General features: G+C 39.9%; 1 protein-coding gene across 3 annotated transcripts in view; it reads left to right on the top strand.

Annotated features, from left to right (window-relative positions):
• LOC136825259 (glutathione S-transferase theta-1-like) overlaps positions 1–17,263 on the top strand; it is a 138,584-nt gene that overhangs the window by 26,559 nt on the left and 94,762 nt on the right. The window contains exon 1 of one of the 3 annotated variants that reach the window (XM_067081311.1): positions 4,111–4,140. The exons of the other annotated variants lie outside the window; for them this stretch is intronic. Coding sequence (XP_066937412.1) covers positions 4,126–4,140 — 15 coding nt within the window. The 5' untranslated portion in view covers positions 4,111–4,125. Of the gene's footprint in view, positions 1–4,110; positions 4,141–17,263 lie in introns of those variants that run through there. 3 annotated transcript variants of the gene reach the window in all.

Raw genomic sequence — 17,263 nt, 5'->3', positions numbered from 1 at the left:
AGGGGATCAAGAAGTTTCTGGGACGTGGTCCACAGAACAAAGAAACCTTCATATACTGTAAACATCAAGGAACTGAAAGCTGTTCATCTGGGTCTCCAGTCCTTCTCGACCCAAATCTTCAACAAAACAGTGATTGTTCACAGACAACACCACTGCCCGGTCTTATATCCACAAGCAGGGGGGCACTCACTCCTCCCTCTGCAAAGCCGCAAAAGATCTCCTTCTGTGGGTGGAGCAGATCCAAGTCACCCTCATCACTCGATTCATTCAGGGGAGACTGAATGTCTTAGCAGATGAGCTGAGTTGCCGCAAGCAAGTCCTTCCCACAGATTGAACCTTATACCCCTTGGTCTGCAACAATCTGTGGAAGTTATGGGGCAGACCACCCATAGACCTGTTTGTGACTTCGAGGAATCACCGTCTTCCTCTCTTCTTTTCTCCAGCCCTGGACCCTGGACCCTCTGGCATGAGGAATCACTGTCTTCCTCTATTCTTTTCTCCAGCCCTGGACCCTGGACCCTCTGGCATGGGCAACAGATGCCATGCCTCTGAACTGGTCAGGCCTGGATGTCTATGCCTTTCCTTCGTTCAGCTGATCAGAGAAGGGATCAACAAGTTCTCTTCCCATCGCAACATCTCGATGACCCTAGTTGCTCCATTCTGGCCAACAAAGGAATGGTTCCCAGACCTGCTTCAACTTTTATTGGATTTCCCGAGGCTTCTTCCACAAGAACAGTCACTTCTCAGACAGCCCCGCTTCTTCAGGCTCCACAGGTTCCACCAAAGGTTGTCCGCTCTGGCTCTGACAGGATTCTGACTGTCCAGAGTCTCGTCAGAACGAAGGGATTTTCAAAAGCAGCTGCAGAGGCTATTGTTAAATGTAGACATCAGTTTTCCAGCAACATCTATCAATCCAAGTGGACAGTCTTCCAGAAATGGTGCAGGCGACATAACATCTCCTCTACCGAGGTCCTCCAAGAAGTTATCGTCCTCTACCATCAAGGGGTATAGAGTAGTGTTGAGTTTGGTCTTCAAACACAGAGGGCTAGACCTTTCCTCTAACCAGGACCTCAACAACCTCATCAAATCCTTTGATACGACTAAGCAAAGGAAGTCTGAAGATGTCTCTTGGAATCTCGACGTAGTTTCAAAGTGTCTTGCAGGTCCCGCTTTTGAACCTCTCAGTTCTGCCTCTCTAAGGAATCTTACTAGGAAGACTATTCCTTGTTGCTTTGACCACAGCCAAATGTAACAGCGAGCTTCAGGCTATTGACAAGAGAGCTGGTTTCGCCCAAGGAGATGCAGTCTGCTCATTCTCTCGCGGGTTCCTTGCCAAGAGTGAGGACCCTTCCAAGCTCTGGCCCCGTTCCTTCACCATTCAAAGTTTGATGGACAATCTTGGACCAGAGGAAAAAGAAAGGCTTCTTTGTCTGGTAAGGGCCTTTAGATATCACCTACAAAGGACCCTCTAGTCATCTCTGGTGCTCAGTTAGGAACCCTTCTCGTCAGTTGTTGAAGAATGCTCTAATATTTTTTGAGAGACTTGATTTTGGAGGCACACTCTTGGATCTAAGAGGATACCCTGCCTTCTTTTAAGGTGAAAGCTCATGAGGTCCAAGCTGTCGCTACCTCTCTTGCTTTTAGACATACAGTAATATGTCCCTCTCGTCCATCTTACAATCTACCTAATGGAAGTGCAAGTCGGTCTTTGCAACTCATTACCTGAAGGAAGTGGAAACTATGTTTGAAAATTGTAGTATCTGTGGCTGGCATGGTGTTGGGAGAGGAAGCATAGGGAGTTCTCTTTCCCTCCTCTATCTCCTCACCTTGATTCAGGGTGTCGAGTCCAGGGGGAGCCTGGGGGTACATTGTACCTGTAGTACCCACCAGATTTTTAGTGGTTTGGGTGTGGTTTTTTATTGCAGTGTAGGTGACAGCATTGTCTGGTTTTTATTCTGGTTTTATGCCCAGGGTAAGGGCACCTTTTTAAGCTTTGCTAGCCATCAGAAACCTTCCTTCGCTGCTAAGTTCCCAGTGAAGTAGGGGCGACCCATGACTATACTGCCACGCCACTATGGGTTAAAATGAGCGCCAACCAAAGGCAGTATCCACCTGCAGTAGCTCTCTTACTAGGTAAGGAAACAAGAAGCATTGTATCAGTGCTAGCAACTTCTCTATTTCAAAGTCGCTACTTTTCTTAATGTTTTGGAGTAGAATATGTCCATATATCACACCTCCTGTCAATGTGGATTTGGCTATATACTATAATTACAGTACAGTACTTGGTAAGTTACTTATATGAAAATGTTACTGTCATGATAAAATTAAGTTTAATATATACTTACCAAGTAAGTGGGCAGGGTCTCTTCACCTACACAAAACAATTGAAGCGCTACTGCGAATTTTGAATTTTTAGGCTGCTGTGGTTGAAAACCTATAGCTACAGTATACAGTATAATTACTTGGTAAGTATATATGAAACAATTTTATCATGAAAGTAACATTTTTACAGATGGGAGGGAATTTGCATTGAGGATTTATTTTGCGAGGAGTGTGCTGGCTTGTTTCCATTGCAATGAAAGAAGTACAGGAAGCTGTACAGGAAGGCCATAAAGTAGTCGCTCTTGTCATCTGCAGATAATACAAGTGTGTCTTTTTTCAACTCTTTCATACCCTTCCATACCCAGCCTTCTTGGTGCATAGGGGATACATTTGTGAAGAAGGAGTCCTAGCACATGTTCTCCACTCATGGCAAGGCTGGTTGTCATCCATTAATTACCCTTAATGTGGATCCTGACTCTTCTGCAGCTTTCACTTCTGCTTCTGTAATGCTGGCAACTCTGGGGTTTACATGGGAGGTTGTGTTACGACTTTTAAGTCACGAGGTCTCAAATATGAATGACTCTGCTTCTGTCTGTTGTTGTTCACTTTGGTAAGACCTGGGTATTGAGTTCTCGTTAGCCGATAACTTTGGTTACTCAGAGAAACGCAGTAAACTTGGTAATTATTCTTCTTCACTGTCTATCTTATTTCAGGAGGGGGTTAGTGACTCGCCGGGCACTTTCTTAGGTTTTATTCTTATAACAGTATAATAGTTCACACGGCCAGCCACACTGGACTTAGAAATTTTTCTTGGTTTCAGAGAGGAGAGCGACACAGATCTTACCCAGAAAGGGTTCAAGTTAACTCTAACTAAAAATTGATCAGAATGAGCTCTGGACCTATGTGGAAGAAAACTCCTCCTCTTTGAGGAAGCTACTTTAATCTTAATGGTTCAATTTCAACTCCCACTTTTGGCAAGGACAAATCAGGTCAATTTTGCTGACCTTTCATTTAATAACCACGTCTTTAGCTCCTCCTTAAGTTCCCATATCTCGACATTGGTTGTTTAGTCTACAACTCGAAACTCCAATCTACTTGGTCTCTCTCTTTCATGAATAACCATGATCAGTGAATTTCATACATTATTCACTGTAAAAATACTTTCAAATTCACATTGCATATCATCACTCGGCCACATACCTACATTGACTACAATATACAAAATTATAAATTGAATCAATCAATGTAAGAGGACTAACCATCTCAACATCATATAAAAACACTATAAAAATTAATTCTAAGCCAACCAACTAAGGTAAACTCAGCAATAATAATATAATGCAAAAATGAATAAAGTAGTCACGTAAGCATGTGTATGGAAATAAAATTATATGAATGCCTATAGTATACATTCAAAGAAAAAATATGACTATAGTCAATTACTTCAATGTCAATAATTAGTGCAACAGAAATATATATCAATAATTCCCATTAGTAAGCAAATAAATGCAAGAAATATTATAATGCATCATAGTACTAAACACAAAACAAGACAAGTATATATATATATATCAAATACTCAAAATAAATGCAGAAAAATAAGGCAAAGTAAATATATCAAATGCCTATTACTCTCTGGTTATCAATCATGATAACTTGGTAAAAATTCACATATCATAAACATATCTGATTGTAATTATTATCAAAGAAATCATAGATTGTAAATAAAAAAATCAATCATAAAAATGTTCAAGTGCAAGTCAATGGTAAACATTTCACTATTTAGGAAGGATTCTGTCCATCATGTCTTTGATTATGGTAAGCTTATTCAATATTAATTTCCTGACAATTATAGAGGAAATGAAAGCAAATAGTACCAAAAGAATGACATTTATGAATGAGACGATAGGAGAAATCTCAGTCTTATATGTATGAAAGAAAGTATGAACCTCTTCTAGCTTTGTGAATGTCTCCAATTCCAGTTCTGAAAGCTGAAATTCATTATTAGCTTCAAACTGATGTACACTTTTAGTGAAATTCAAACTGTATGTCATGAAGACTGTAGGTTTGCAATACAAATTATGTAAAATGACCAATTCACAAGCAAATGAAAATGAGTGCACATTAATGAAAACTATTTCTGTTTTGTTTGACTTACAATCAATCTTAGCATTCAATCTGTTTGCTGAGAACACAAAAATTTCATCATCAATGATCTGAGCCTTGAATGTTTCTGTAAACGGTAGGTACTTACAATGGTTCTTACCATTCTTGTTGTTTACAAGATCATCTAGACAATGAAGAGCACTCAAGGGTTCATAGAAATTCACAATGTTACAAACATATACATCATCATTAAGCATGACACATTCCCTGAACTCATGTTCAGGAATTTCGGTCACTAGGAATGAATCATGCTGCAAGGCAAAGTGTCGAGCTGTTCCTTCTAGCACAATGGACTTATTATCTACTACCATTGGGAATGGATAGACTGATATCAATGAGTTAATGTCTTGATTATTGAAAGGGATCACTAGGATTATTTGATTAGCTACTACTTTCACTTTGATTATGCCATAATAGTCCACTATATTTTCTACTAGTGGCTTCAAGTGATTGTTCACAACACACTTCTGAATAATGGCTTCAATTTCACTAGGGGTTATCAGAAAAGGCGACAGCAGGTTTTTACCTGCCATCATGATCGCATTGAGTAATTCCTTGTATTCCAGAAGGAAATTACTTGTTTCTGTGAGCAGTTGCTCCATCATTTCTGTTTGATGGGTTCTAGCAATTTCTGATGAAATATTATGGAGTGCACTATTCACAAATTCTTTCAGCTCTGTGATCATTTTCTGATTTTGATTGACATTTCCTATTACTTTATTATAGACAGTGCCCTGCTCAGAAGCCCAATTTTCAAGTTGAGCCACTCTTTCCTTTAGCTTTTCAACATTACCATCTGTCGCCACACCAAAAAGATTGTGTAAAGAGACGCCTATAAAGGGTATGAGTGATCGCTTTACTACTTTCCTTGGCATAACACTATCAATGTCTCTCTGCAACTGGGAGAGCATGTCATACAAATTTCTAACTTGGACACTGTAATCCTGCCTGAATCTGATTGCTCAGCTGGACTAACTGCTCTCTCTGATCGATAATGGACTCCGTCCGGATCTTAACAATGGCTAGGTCCTGTATCATCTTAACCTTGCCATGTTCCTTGATGATGGCTCCCTTCCTTAGTTGTACGAGTGAGTTCACAAATTGACTCACTGCCAACCACCAAACAATCCGTTTGCTGAAATAATGTTATTAAGCAGTAAAAATCTTATCAATTACATTTGTTTACCATTGCACTTGCCATTACCTTCTTCTCAAATTATACCTTGGGGTCATTGAAGATTCTATTTTATTATCTATCTTATCTTTATTAGACAAATCTGTCAACTGGGTAGACGACCAAGGTTCTGAATGAACTACTTTAATGTGGTTCCAATGTACAATAGATTCTCTCAAGGTAATCTCATGCATTAACTTGAATTTATTCAACTTCAAAACTTCTAAAACTCTATATGGACCTTTGAATTTGGGCGAGACTTTTGTATTAGGTCCTTCAAGAATAGGATTTAGTACATAAACTTGTTGTCCTACCTTTAACGAGGGTATGGTGGACCTTTTATTGTAATACTTACTAGATTTTTTATGTAACTCCTTTAACCTAGCCCTGGTAACCTTAACTGTCTCAAACGTCCGTCTTGTTTTCCAAGCAATATAGTCCTCATAGTTGTATGTACATCAAGTCCCAGTGGGTGGTGCGGCATCATCCAAAAGTGAATTTGGCATTCTCTTTTTCATAGCCATACAATAGGAAATGAGGAGTTTCTCCTATTGATTCATTTACTGTGTTGTTTAGAGTAAATTGTATGTCTTCGAGAGTCAAATCTTCACTACATCGAGGCCAAAAATAGTTTCTAGTGATTATTCTACATGTTTTCTTAATTCCAGGATGTCCTGATAACTGGTATGAATGGGTTAGTTCTAAGACGTCCTGTATTAGTGTATTAGGAATGTACAAACGTGAACAAGCATTTGGTTTGTCTGAAGTTTTGTACAATAATCCATCTATCAATTGAAACTCTGAATTTTCCTCACCTTGCAAGAGGTTACCAATTACTTCCCTTATTCTAGAATCCCTTTGTTGTTCCTGACGAACTTTGTCTAAATCTAGGTCTGTGATTTGACAACTGAAGGCGAAATTATGAGTGGTGATTTGTTTCTCGTTCTCTTCTTGTGATCTAGATAAGGCGTCAGCTAATGTGTTATATCTAGCAGGTATGTATCTAAATTCTAGGGCAAACTCCAATACGCTAACGAACCATCTATTGAACTTCATATTATTGGTAAAAGCCCTTTTCTTGAAAAGATCACAAATGGGTTTATGATCTGTAAGAACATTAATTTTATGTCCTAGCAAAATGTGCCTAAATTTCTGTAATCCCCAGACTAAGGCCAAACATTCTCTTTCTGTTGTACTGTAATTTCTTTCAGCTGCATTCAAAACTCTACTGGCATAGTATACAGTCCTCATCCTTGTTTTATCCTTTTGCATCAAGACGGCACCTAGTCCTGTACTTGAAGCATCACAGGCTAAGTAGAATTCCTTCTCGAAGTCTGGATAAACTAGGATAGGATCTGTTATCAACATATCCTTTAGTGTTTTGAACGCTGTTTCCTGTTCATCTTTCCACTCATAGTTAGCATCTTTCCTAGTTAACTCAGTTAATGGTTTTGCTATTGTAGCAAATCCCTTTATGAAAGGTCGATAATACCCTACCATACCTAGGAATCTTCTTAGTGCCTTCAAATTTCTTGGGGCTGGATAGTCCACAAAAGCCTTAATCTTTCCTTCTTGCATTTTCAAACCATGTTCACTGATAACATGTCCTAGATATTCTAGAGATTTCTTCATGAACTGACATTTCTTAATTTTTACCTTTAATCCGGCCTTTCTGAGCCTATCTAATACTAATTCTATTGTCTTGAAATGACTCTCTACATCCTTACTAGCAATTATTACATCGTCAAGATAAACCGATACGTCTTCAACATCTCCTAAGATTTGCAGCATTAAACGTACAAACGTTAAAGGAACAGAAGTAAGACCAAACGGCATTACCTCGAATTGCAAATGTTCTTTGTGAGTACTTAATGCCGTGAGATGCTTGAATTCTTCATCGAGAGGAACTTGTCAATATCCACTTAGTAGATCGAGGCTAGAAAAAACCTTGGCACCTCCTAATTGAGCTAACATGTCACTAATGACTGGCATTGGCATTCGATCAGGGACGGTGTGGGAATTCAATTTCCTGTAATCGATTACCATTCTCCAACTACCGTCTTTCTTTGGAACTAGCAGTAAAGGTGAATTATAAGGTGACTTAGAAGGAATTACGACTCCATCTTCCTTCATCTCCTCAACCATCTCGTCTACGATGGGTCTTTGACTTATTGGAAGTTTGTAGTTAGGTATATAAAAGGGTCTAGCACCATCTTCTATGACTATTTTGTGCTGCATGACATCTGTCCTTCGTAACTTATCTCCTGTTACCGCTACAACATTCCGATATTTCTCTAATATCTGTATTAACCTGTCCCTACAATGAGGAAAATCTGTATTATTTACTTCCCCTTCTAATTTAACTCTTGTGTCAGCTACAGAGACAAATACTTTTTCACTTATGGTTAGTAAAGGGTTATTAATCACAATTCCCTTACAGAATTCTATGCCGGCATGCAATTCTAGTCTCTTGTCAGAATAATTATATACATAAGTCGTGCAATTTCCACCATTAAGTCTTACTAGGGAATTGTCCATTTTCACAAAGTCTGGTAAGTCTTCATTAACTAATAACACATCTGTATCACCTAGGTTTTTATCTGTTACAATTCTAAGACAAACCTTTGTCAGACCTTGTGGATGAAGTAGAACACTACTATTTAATTTAAGCTTTACAAGATTATCATCGGCAGTACTAACTAAGCAGATTTCGTCTGCATTCTGTACATCGGCAGTGTAACAGACATCAGTAGCATCTGAACTTTCATATTGTGGTATCACAGAACTTATCTCTGTCATTTTCAGGTTGCCTAACAGCAACACCTCATTGAGATACTTCTCTTCAGAATCTTCTCCTATTATTGGGTGACTACATTCTATTAGCGTGTCAGGATCGTCAGGTTGGGAAAAAGAATTAAGTTCTTCGGAGGTATCTACTTGTTATGCACTTGTGTCATCAGGTTCATACCTGCTATCTGAGAATTCCTCCTGAGTGGCTTCTAGGCTTTGAAAAGCAGTTTGACTATCTTCTCCTATTTCTTCTATCATTGAATTTCTACACACTGTCCTACCCGGGTTAGCATTAAATTCCATTTCTGTCTGTTGGATGTCTACTTCTTCAGATGAGGTTGTCTCAGGTAAAGTGATCAAGTTTATCTGAAACTGTTCCTCTTCTTCAAGAGAGCAAACATTTCCTCTATCAATTTCCTTGATAGTTATTCTTCCATTGCTACAATCTAGTGTAATTCCACATCTTTTCATAACCTGGAAGGAAAACAGAGCTTGAGCTGGAAAATATTTCTCTTCCAACACCACAAACTCTTCCCTGAATTTCTTATTTAGAATTTCTATCTCTAAAATGACATTGCCTAGAGCCCTTATTTGCTTTCCAGCAATCCCCTTTATGGTCCTATAGGATTTTCTCACTTGGGAAAGCTCACAACCTATATGTTTTATTAAAGTGCCTTTATCTATGATACTTACAGTACTGCCTGTATCCAACAATATGGAACCCAGTACACCTTCTAAGTGTACTTGTATGATAGGCAACTCTTCCTGACACATATTAAAATTCTTTACAGAAAACACTATTTCATTACTTCGAGTAATGTCTGTTGGGGATACATCCTTATTCAATGTCACTATTTCTTTCTGTAAGGATGGACCTTTCTGCTGCACTCTCTGTGATTGTCACTGAGAATTCCCCTTGATTTGGGTTACTGGGGAGGTATTTTGATTATTAGGCTGAGTATTGTGGTTATTTTGAGACCCTGAGAATTTCCCTGTTTGTTGTACCAACAGTTTTGGATCAAATGTCCTATCTTATTGCAATTCAACACCATTTGTTTCTTCTACAATTCTGTGTTGTATGGTTGTTATAACCACAATTTCCACAATTTTGACTCTGCCTATTTGACTGTGGTCTATTATTCCCTGAATTTTGGCCTTGACTAGCTCCCCTCTGTCCAGGAGCCTGTTATTTCCACTGTTATTTCCATTGGTTCCAGTGGTATTCCCATTGTTACCTCTATTTGGCGGCCTACCTTGATTGTTTCTGTTTGATTGATTAAATCTCCTATTGTTGTTCCCACCATTTCTATCAAACGAATTTCTGTTTCCCTGATACCTAGACCTAGCTTGCCCTGATTGGTTTCTACTGGACTGATTGCTATTATTTCTTGGGTTTCCACTAGCTACGGTTCCCGTAAAATCTGCACTACTACTTGATGAATTCTGTTTTACTTTCCATTCTATGTACATCAAGGTTTGTACAATTCCATCATTTGGCTTCCTATCGTAGTACTTCCTTAAGGCTATTCTTTCTTCCTTACCCAAAGCATCATAGATTGGCCCTAATGACATATATCTAAGTACCTTGGATGTACTAGCTAAATCTGTTTCATCATCATCAAAGTCATCTTTCCTTCCAACAGCAATTCCTACATCTTTCATATCTGTCGTCACTCTATCTATAGCTTCTTCGACTCTGGTTGCTAACACTAAGCAATTACCATCATATTTCTGATGATGGAAAGATCCTATGTTGTACCATGGATCTTTCTGTGCTTCTGGTTGCTAAAACACTAAGCACTGTTTCTTGAATTCGTTAAACAGAGTGATTTTCTTAAAAAGTACTGAATGAAGAACTGTATGTGCATCACCATGTTCCATACTAACATACAAGAGTGCTTCATTTATTTTCTTTTTCTCATCTGTGACACCGGCAGCTGAAATTCTGCTTTCTGTGTCTGCCAACCATCGATTTACATTATATTCTTCTAGTCTACTTTTATCTACGTTACTTTTATCTACCGTTCCACAAAATCTAGTGGCTTGGGTGATTACTGCGGCTTGAGCCATGGTGTAGCGTCTAGGTACAGTCGAATTTGTTGGGTTAGTGGTTACAACGGAAGTGTTAGGCGCACTAGTTATCGGTAAATTAAGTGGGGGACCCTGACTATGAGAACGTCTGGATCTAGTATTACTAGGATTAATTTGTCTAGAAAGTCGTTCAGGTACAGGCCTTAGGTTATATTGAGTCTGGTCTCCGCCCCTTGTCTGTTGCAGTCGGGAAATTACTTCATCCAAGGATTCATTCATATCAACTAATAAAATATTCAATGATTCCAAGAATGAAAAATGAATAAAAAAAAATTTGAGAAGCAGGTACTTACTTCAATTTCATGTTTACTGAGTTGACTGTATTCCTCTATACAATAGAAATTCAATTTCCCCAACTCATTCCTTCATAGGACTCTCACAATCTGAAAAAGTCTGATATTAGTTTGGACTTATAATAGTTGTTTGGGTTCCACTGCAAAAATGCTGCGCCAAGTGTATAACAACAAAATTTATTATGATAGAATAATTTAAACAGAATTATCTCTATCACCAAGTGAACGAAAATTTTATTTCGTAAAAAAAAATTACTAAATATGAAAAAAAAAATTATTTCCTTCATACAACAATAAGGAAATATTATTCAGATAATTATTCTTAAAAAAAAAAAAATTATTTAAATTATTTATGTTTGAAAAAAAAAAATTATTTGTGCACTGCAGGGAAAATAATTATGTTTAAATTTCACGCACAAAAAAATTAATTATTCACAGAAAAAAAAATTTTCTTGATAATTCCCCGATACTAGGAATGAATGATTACTATTCAGATAGCTTCGTGTCGTCTTGCACTTGAAGATAGCGATAATTGCACATGACCGCAAATGTCATCGGGGTCCAGCAATAATCGGCACAGCTTGGCCGACTTCCAAGTCCGTTACTCGCTGAATTTGTCGAAGAAAATTTGGAATTCCTTCCAAATTGTGGTTAGCGACAGTGGGAATTTACCAGTGTCTTTTCTCCTGTTGATTGAAGACGCGAACTTCACCTCGGGTCGTTGGCTTCCAAAACTGTATCGCCGTTCCGATTTCTTCACTATCGTTCGTCGCCGCTCTGGTACCACCAATTTCCTCTAAGTCGCCTTTTTAGCGACCAAAATATATGGGAATTTCGTGTATTTAAGTCCGTACACGATAGAAAAGTTCACTGAACTGACGTAGATATTAGCGACTTTCATACGTCCACCAGCACTGTTTGTTTTCGTCAGTCTTCACTTGCTGCGATAGGCGAGGAGTAGCCGCGAGTTGCCGATAGTCTCATAAATTTCGTTATACTTCTTATAAAAATCACCGCTGTTCTATGCCGTGATTATTACTATTGTTCTTATTATTGTAATAGTTAATTATTAAACTGAATTTCTTGTTGATCTTAGTGTTGCGAACGTTCGGAAACTTCAAACTGGGCAGAGATTTACCGCTGTCAATTTTCACTCCGATCGACGCAAGTTTTGCTGTTCCGTGGAATATTTCTTTCTGCTTCGTTCCCTCTGCTCTCTTCTATTACTGTGTTTATGTTTCTAGTTGCTGAAGACCGTCTTGAAATTGTTTTTCAAATGTGTGCTGGGCGAAATCCTCCGAGACTGCCACCACTTTTATTGTTACGACTTTTAAGTTACGAGGTCTCAAATATGAATGACTCTGCTTCTGTCTGTTGTTGTTCACTTTGGTAAGACCTGGGTATTGAGTTCTGCGTTAGCCGATAACTTTGGTTACTCGTAGAAACGCAGTAAACTTGGTAATTATTCTTCTTCACTGTCTATCTTATTTCAGGAGGGGGTAAGTGACTCGCCAGGCACTTTCTTAGGTTTTATTCTTATAACACTATAATAGTTCACACGGCCAGCCACACTGGACTTAGAAATTTTTCTTGGTTTCAGAGAGGAGAGCGACACAGATCTTACCCAGAAAAGGTTTAAGTTAACTCTAACTAAAAATTGATCAGAATGAGCTCTGGACCTATGTGGAAGAAAACTCCTCCTCTTTGAGGAAGCCTACTTTAATCTTAATGGTTCAATTTCAACTCCCACTTTTGGCAAGAACAAATCAGGTCAATTTTGCTGACCTTTCATTTAATAACCACGTCTTTAGCTCCTCCTTAAGTTCCCATATCTCGACATTGGTTGTTTAGTCTACAACTCGAAACTCCAATCTACTTGGTCTCACGCTATCAACACCGCGTCTCTCTCTCTCTCTCTCTCTCTCTCTTTCATGAATAACCATGATCAGTGAATTTCATACATTATTCACTGTAAAAATACTTTCAAATTCACATTGCATAACAGTTGTGGAGTACCTGAAGGCTATAAAGCCTTTCCTGGGCATTACCAGGATCCATCTTTTGGTGCCTTCTTAGGTTGCTTAACTGTTGCTAAGTGGTCTCCTGCTCCAGTTCTAGCTTTGGAGGTCACTACTGTTGACCTAGTTGGAGAAACCTGTGGTCCTTTCCTCTGCTTGTACTCCTGGATTTCTTCAGACACCCCTTGACCTTGTCCCCTGGTATGGTAAGAGAGAAAAGATGTATACTGTAGTCAGAGAAAGGTGAAGAAGTGCAAATATGCTTGTTCTTGTTTATTGTCTTCATCATTGAGTTCTTCCTCCTCTTCGTCTTCCTTGTCCCCATACGAAGGACAAAAAAAGGCTCAAAAGCCTTCTCTTGCATAGGCCTGTGCTTTGGTACATCCTTATCTAAAAGACTTCAGTTTTTCATGTTTGAAAAAGTGCAATTTACCTTTAAAAATGTAGTCTTCTTTTCAGAAAAGAAAAGAAAAAATTTTTTTTAAGTAATTTGCATTTGTTCTGACAGGTATACAAACCTATGCTTTCATAAAGTACTCAGTGCAAAGTGCACTGTGGCTATCTGCTGAGTTAAAAAAAAAACAAAAGCCTACCAGTAGGCCTATAAGTACCTGTGACCTAAGCTGGGTTCACTCTTCCATTTTCTTCGCAGCCATCTTGGTGTGCAATTGTCACTGGCCTTCATCTCATGCTAGTTGAGATTTGCTGTTGTGTGTCATGTGTTGGTGCCCTTTGTTCTCTATGGCAACAGCATCTTGTCCTTCCAGTGCCTTAATCTTCTCCAATAACCCTGTGCTTAGATCTATGCAGTGTATAGTTGTTTTTGTGCTGAAGGGAGGCATTTCAGTGCCTTTTTCTCTGTGTGACCCTGCCATGTGGGCAACCTCTTTTGTATGACCCAGAGTGTTGTGTAGCTTGCATGTGAGTGTTTTGTTGCCCCTTGTGGTGTTTCTTATGGTGACAGTGGAGGTTTTGAAAGCAGATTTCTGTCGTGTGGACAAGGGTGAGCCCTGTAGTAAATTTATGTCCCCAGTAGTGGTAGATCCATATTCTTTTTCATGTCAGGGGCAAGAGTGCACAAGAGAGGCCATGTATGATGAATGTGTGGAGTGGCAATCATCCCAATGGTCTCTATGAGAAGAGACGTTGTACAAGGGCAGTTCTTTTAGGGAACAGCCCCTTGGCCCGTCTCCATGCCCTCCAGTGTTCCTGCCTTCACCACGTGTGACAGACAGATGGAGAATGTACTGTACATATCATCCCTGTATAAACCATGTTTCCAATAGAGAAGTGGGGTTTATTTTTTGACAGGTGGCTAGGCATCGCCCTACCACCCACCTACCCGCTACTAAGTAACTATTTTGTTAAGAAGCTTCAATGACCATTACCAGGGGGTGCTGCAATACTCCTGCATAAAAGATTTCAGGCTTGTATACAGCATCTAAGAAAGGTGAAAATCACTTAAAGAATTTGCTATTTTTTCTAGATATGCTCTACAAGCCTGAAGTCTTGTTTTATATTCCCTCATCTAACCACTCCTACATTTGTCCTTGTAGCTGAAGGAAAAGGGATGGTGAGCGCGCGCGCGCGCGCGCACACACACACACACACACACACACACACACACACACACACACACACACACACACACACACACACACACACACACACACACACACACACACACACACACACACACACACACACACACACACAGTGATGACCCTGTTAACAAGCTTCACTGACTGAAGCAGCTCACACTGAAGGATACTCCTGTATAAAAGAATTATTAAGTCTGTATATTTAGGAAAATTTAATTAACTTAGAAAAACTGCAATATTAAATTAACATTTATTTGTTTGCACCCAAAACTTCAATTAGAGCTGTTTAAGATTTCTTCCTTTTCCTTTACCACCTTGTAAGATGAGAGTCACTAAGAGCTGGACAATTACAGAAACTGTCAGAGTCTGGAATTACTTGGGAACTTCACTGAGAGGAGTTACAAATTTTTTTGGGGTGGCTAAAAACTGCTGTTTTGGGCAAGAAAATGAAAAAAGTGTGTTCTAGAACAGTTTTCTGACCTGTGTGAACTGTTCACCCAAGATGTTTAGAATATCTCAAGGTGTCATGTGGTGCTTACAGAGACATATTTCAAATGGAATTTAGACTTAACTTAAATAACTGACAAAGACTCTTCATTGACAGTTATGTATCCAGCTATATATTTAATAAGTTGTCCATCATAGTCCATAAGGAAACGAGCCAAAATCCTCATCATCTGATAGATTGAATTAATCTATCACACTGTTACTGCCATCAGATACAAAACAAACCTTGGTCTTAACGTGAGGATAAATTCTCAGGCACCAGCTGGAGTCCAGTTAAAAACAAGACAAGGAGTTGGTGGCAACTGGTATCACCCAATAGGGGAGGAGGAGGAAGTTACGCGACCTGCTTTACCCCAGCTATGCATCATCAATTCAGTTTTCTCTCTAATTGTCTTTGTAGCAAGACGATTCAGTGCCTATCTTTTGCAAGAAGCCGGTATTTTTCACTTCCTGCCTGCTTACGCCTACGGCGTTCTGATTTTTTCTTCCTTTTTTTGTTGTGTGATTTTTTGTGCTTTTGATCTGTGTTTTACTTGCACTTCCTAAATGCAAGCCCATATTTCAGGTAAGCCTCCCAGGTGTGAGAAATGTTGTCCTGGCAATAGTAACAACCCTTGCTCCCATTACTTATCTTCTTTGTCTACTGACCCTCACCCCACTTGTAGTAGGTGCAGATCTAACGTTTGCAAGGTAGGTGACCCATGTTCTGTGTATTGTCTTTGGTCTCCTGAGCAATGGAAGAGATTTGCTAATAAGAGGCAGTAAGAGGCAGTATAAGATTATTCTCCTAATAATTCTTCTTTGGCTTCGTCCTTAGAAGATTCAAGGGCAGGGTTCGGGAGGTCATATTTTTAATGTTGCTCTCCACATTTTTTTGGGGGGGGGACGCTTCTCCTCCCCATGAGGGAGGAGGCAGCGCCCTCTAGTACAGTTCTTTCAGGAGGAGATGTGCAGAAAATGTCTGAGTGTTGGGCATAGCTAGGCCTATCAGGGGTACCAATCCTTTCTGGCCTTTTGTCTCACTGCAGCTCATCTCGTACCACAGCGACTTCTGCCATGACAGTTTCCGTATCATCTGTTTTGGTGAAATCATTTCGACTTCCAACAGCTCTCCTTGGGGCTGTTTTTAATGCTACGTTCTCTGTGATGTCATCCCACCTGTCAATGCCTCTCCCAACACCTATTTCTGTTCTGTCTCCTTTCAGGCAGGTTCCATCGATGTCCCCCCGTTAAGTCTCCTACATCTCCCCCCTCTGACTCTCTCATCCAGGCTCTCTTTGACAGAGTTGAAGGTGTTTCTCAAGAAGTACGGCCATGTTGAGCTTCCGATTTCCAAGAAAAGATGTTGCAGATCACCTTCCTCGTCCTCGTCTTCGTCTTCGGCTTCTCCTGCCTCTTCTTCGTCTTCCGTTTCGCCCATCCCTGTCAGACGCTGGAGGAAGAAGGATTTCATAGTCTCTCCTAGGAAGAAGATTCGCAGGCAGTCTTTGGACCATGGCTCTTCATCTCCTTCACCTGATGCTCGGCCATCCAGGAAACATGTGTGTTGTTCCTGTTCCTTCACCTTTGTACAGCAGTACCATCAGTGTAGCGCACATCTGTGTCTGCTGCTTTAGAACCAGGTCCATGGCCTTCTCGTAACACAGAACAGGAATCGATTGTCCAACAAGTCAGTAGGAAGGATCTTTATGCTCCAGTTAAGAAGTCACTTATAAAGCAACTTCCTCTGGACAGAAACCTTTCCTCACTCTCAAATTCATATCCTCTCGAGAGAAATAGCAGCACTCTTGCCCACACGACTGTGACTCTAAGTCACATGGCCATGGCCTTTCATCACGTCACAGCAGCCCAATGTGTGACCATGATTGTCCATGCTCTTGATCTCACAGCTGTAACCATTCTACACAAAATGTCAGCTCAGCACACGGCCTTGACTGTTCCTCAAAGATTGTCAGCCCAACCAATGGCCGTGTCCGTTCCTCAAGCCCTGCATGGCCACACACATGATCAAGAAATTCATCTACCCATCGCAGTTCTCGCTCCCATTCCTGTGGGCGGGATCGGATTCAGGACAAGACTACTTCCTGTTCTATAGGTCTACAGGTCCCCAAGAAGGTCCTCAGACCTGAATGAGCCTACGCTCCAGTGGTAAATAATGAAGTTCTGCCTCCCCGACTCAGTCGATAGACCAGATCATGATTCATGTGGACTGGAGGTTGACAATTTGGATCATCAAGAGTTTGTGACTACTTATGATGAGGTCGTTGAACTTATTCGTGGGTGTAATGACCTAGTTGAAGA

Source organism: Macrobrachium rosenbergii, chromosome 37 (assembly GCF_040412425.1).
Source record: "Macrobrachium rosenbergii isolate ZJJX-2024 chromosome 37, ASM4041242v1, whole genome shotgun sequence".
NCBI lineage: Eukaryota > Metazoa > Arthropoda > Malacostraca > Decapoda > Palaemonidae > Macrobrachium > Macrobrachium rosenbergii.
This window is presented reverse-complemented; position numbering and strand designations above follow the sequence as displayed.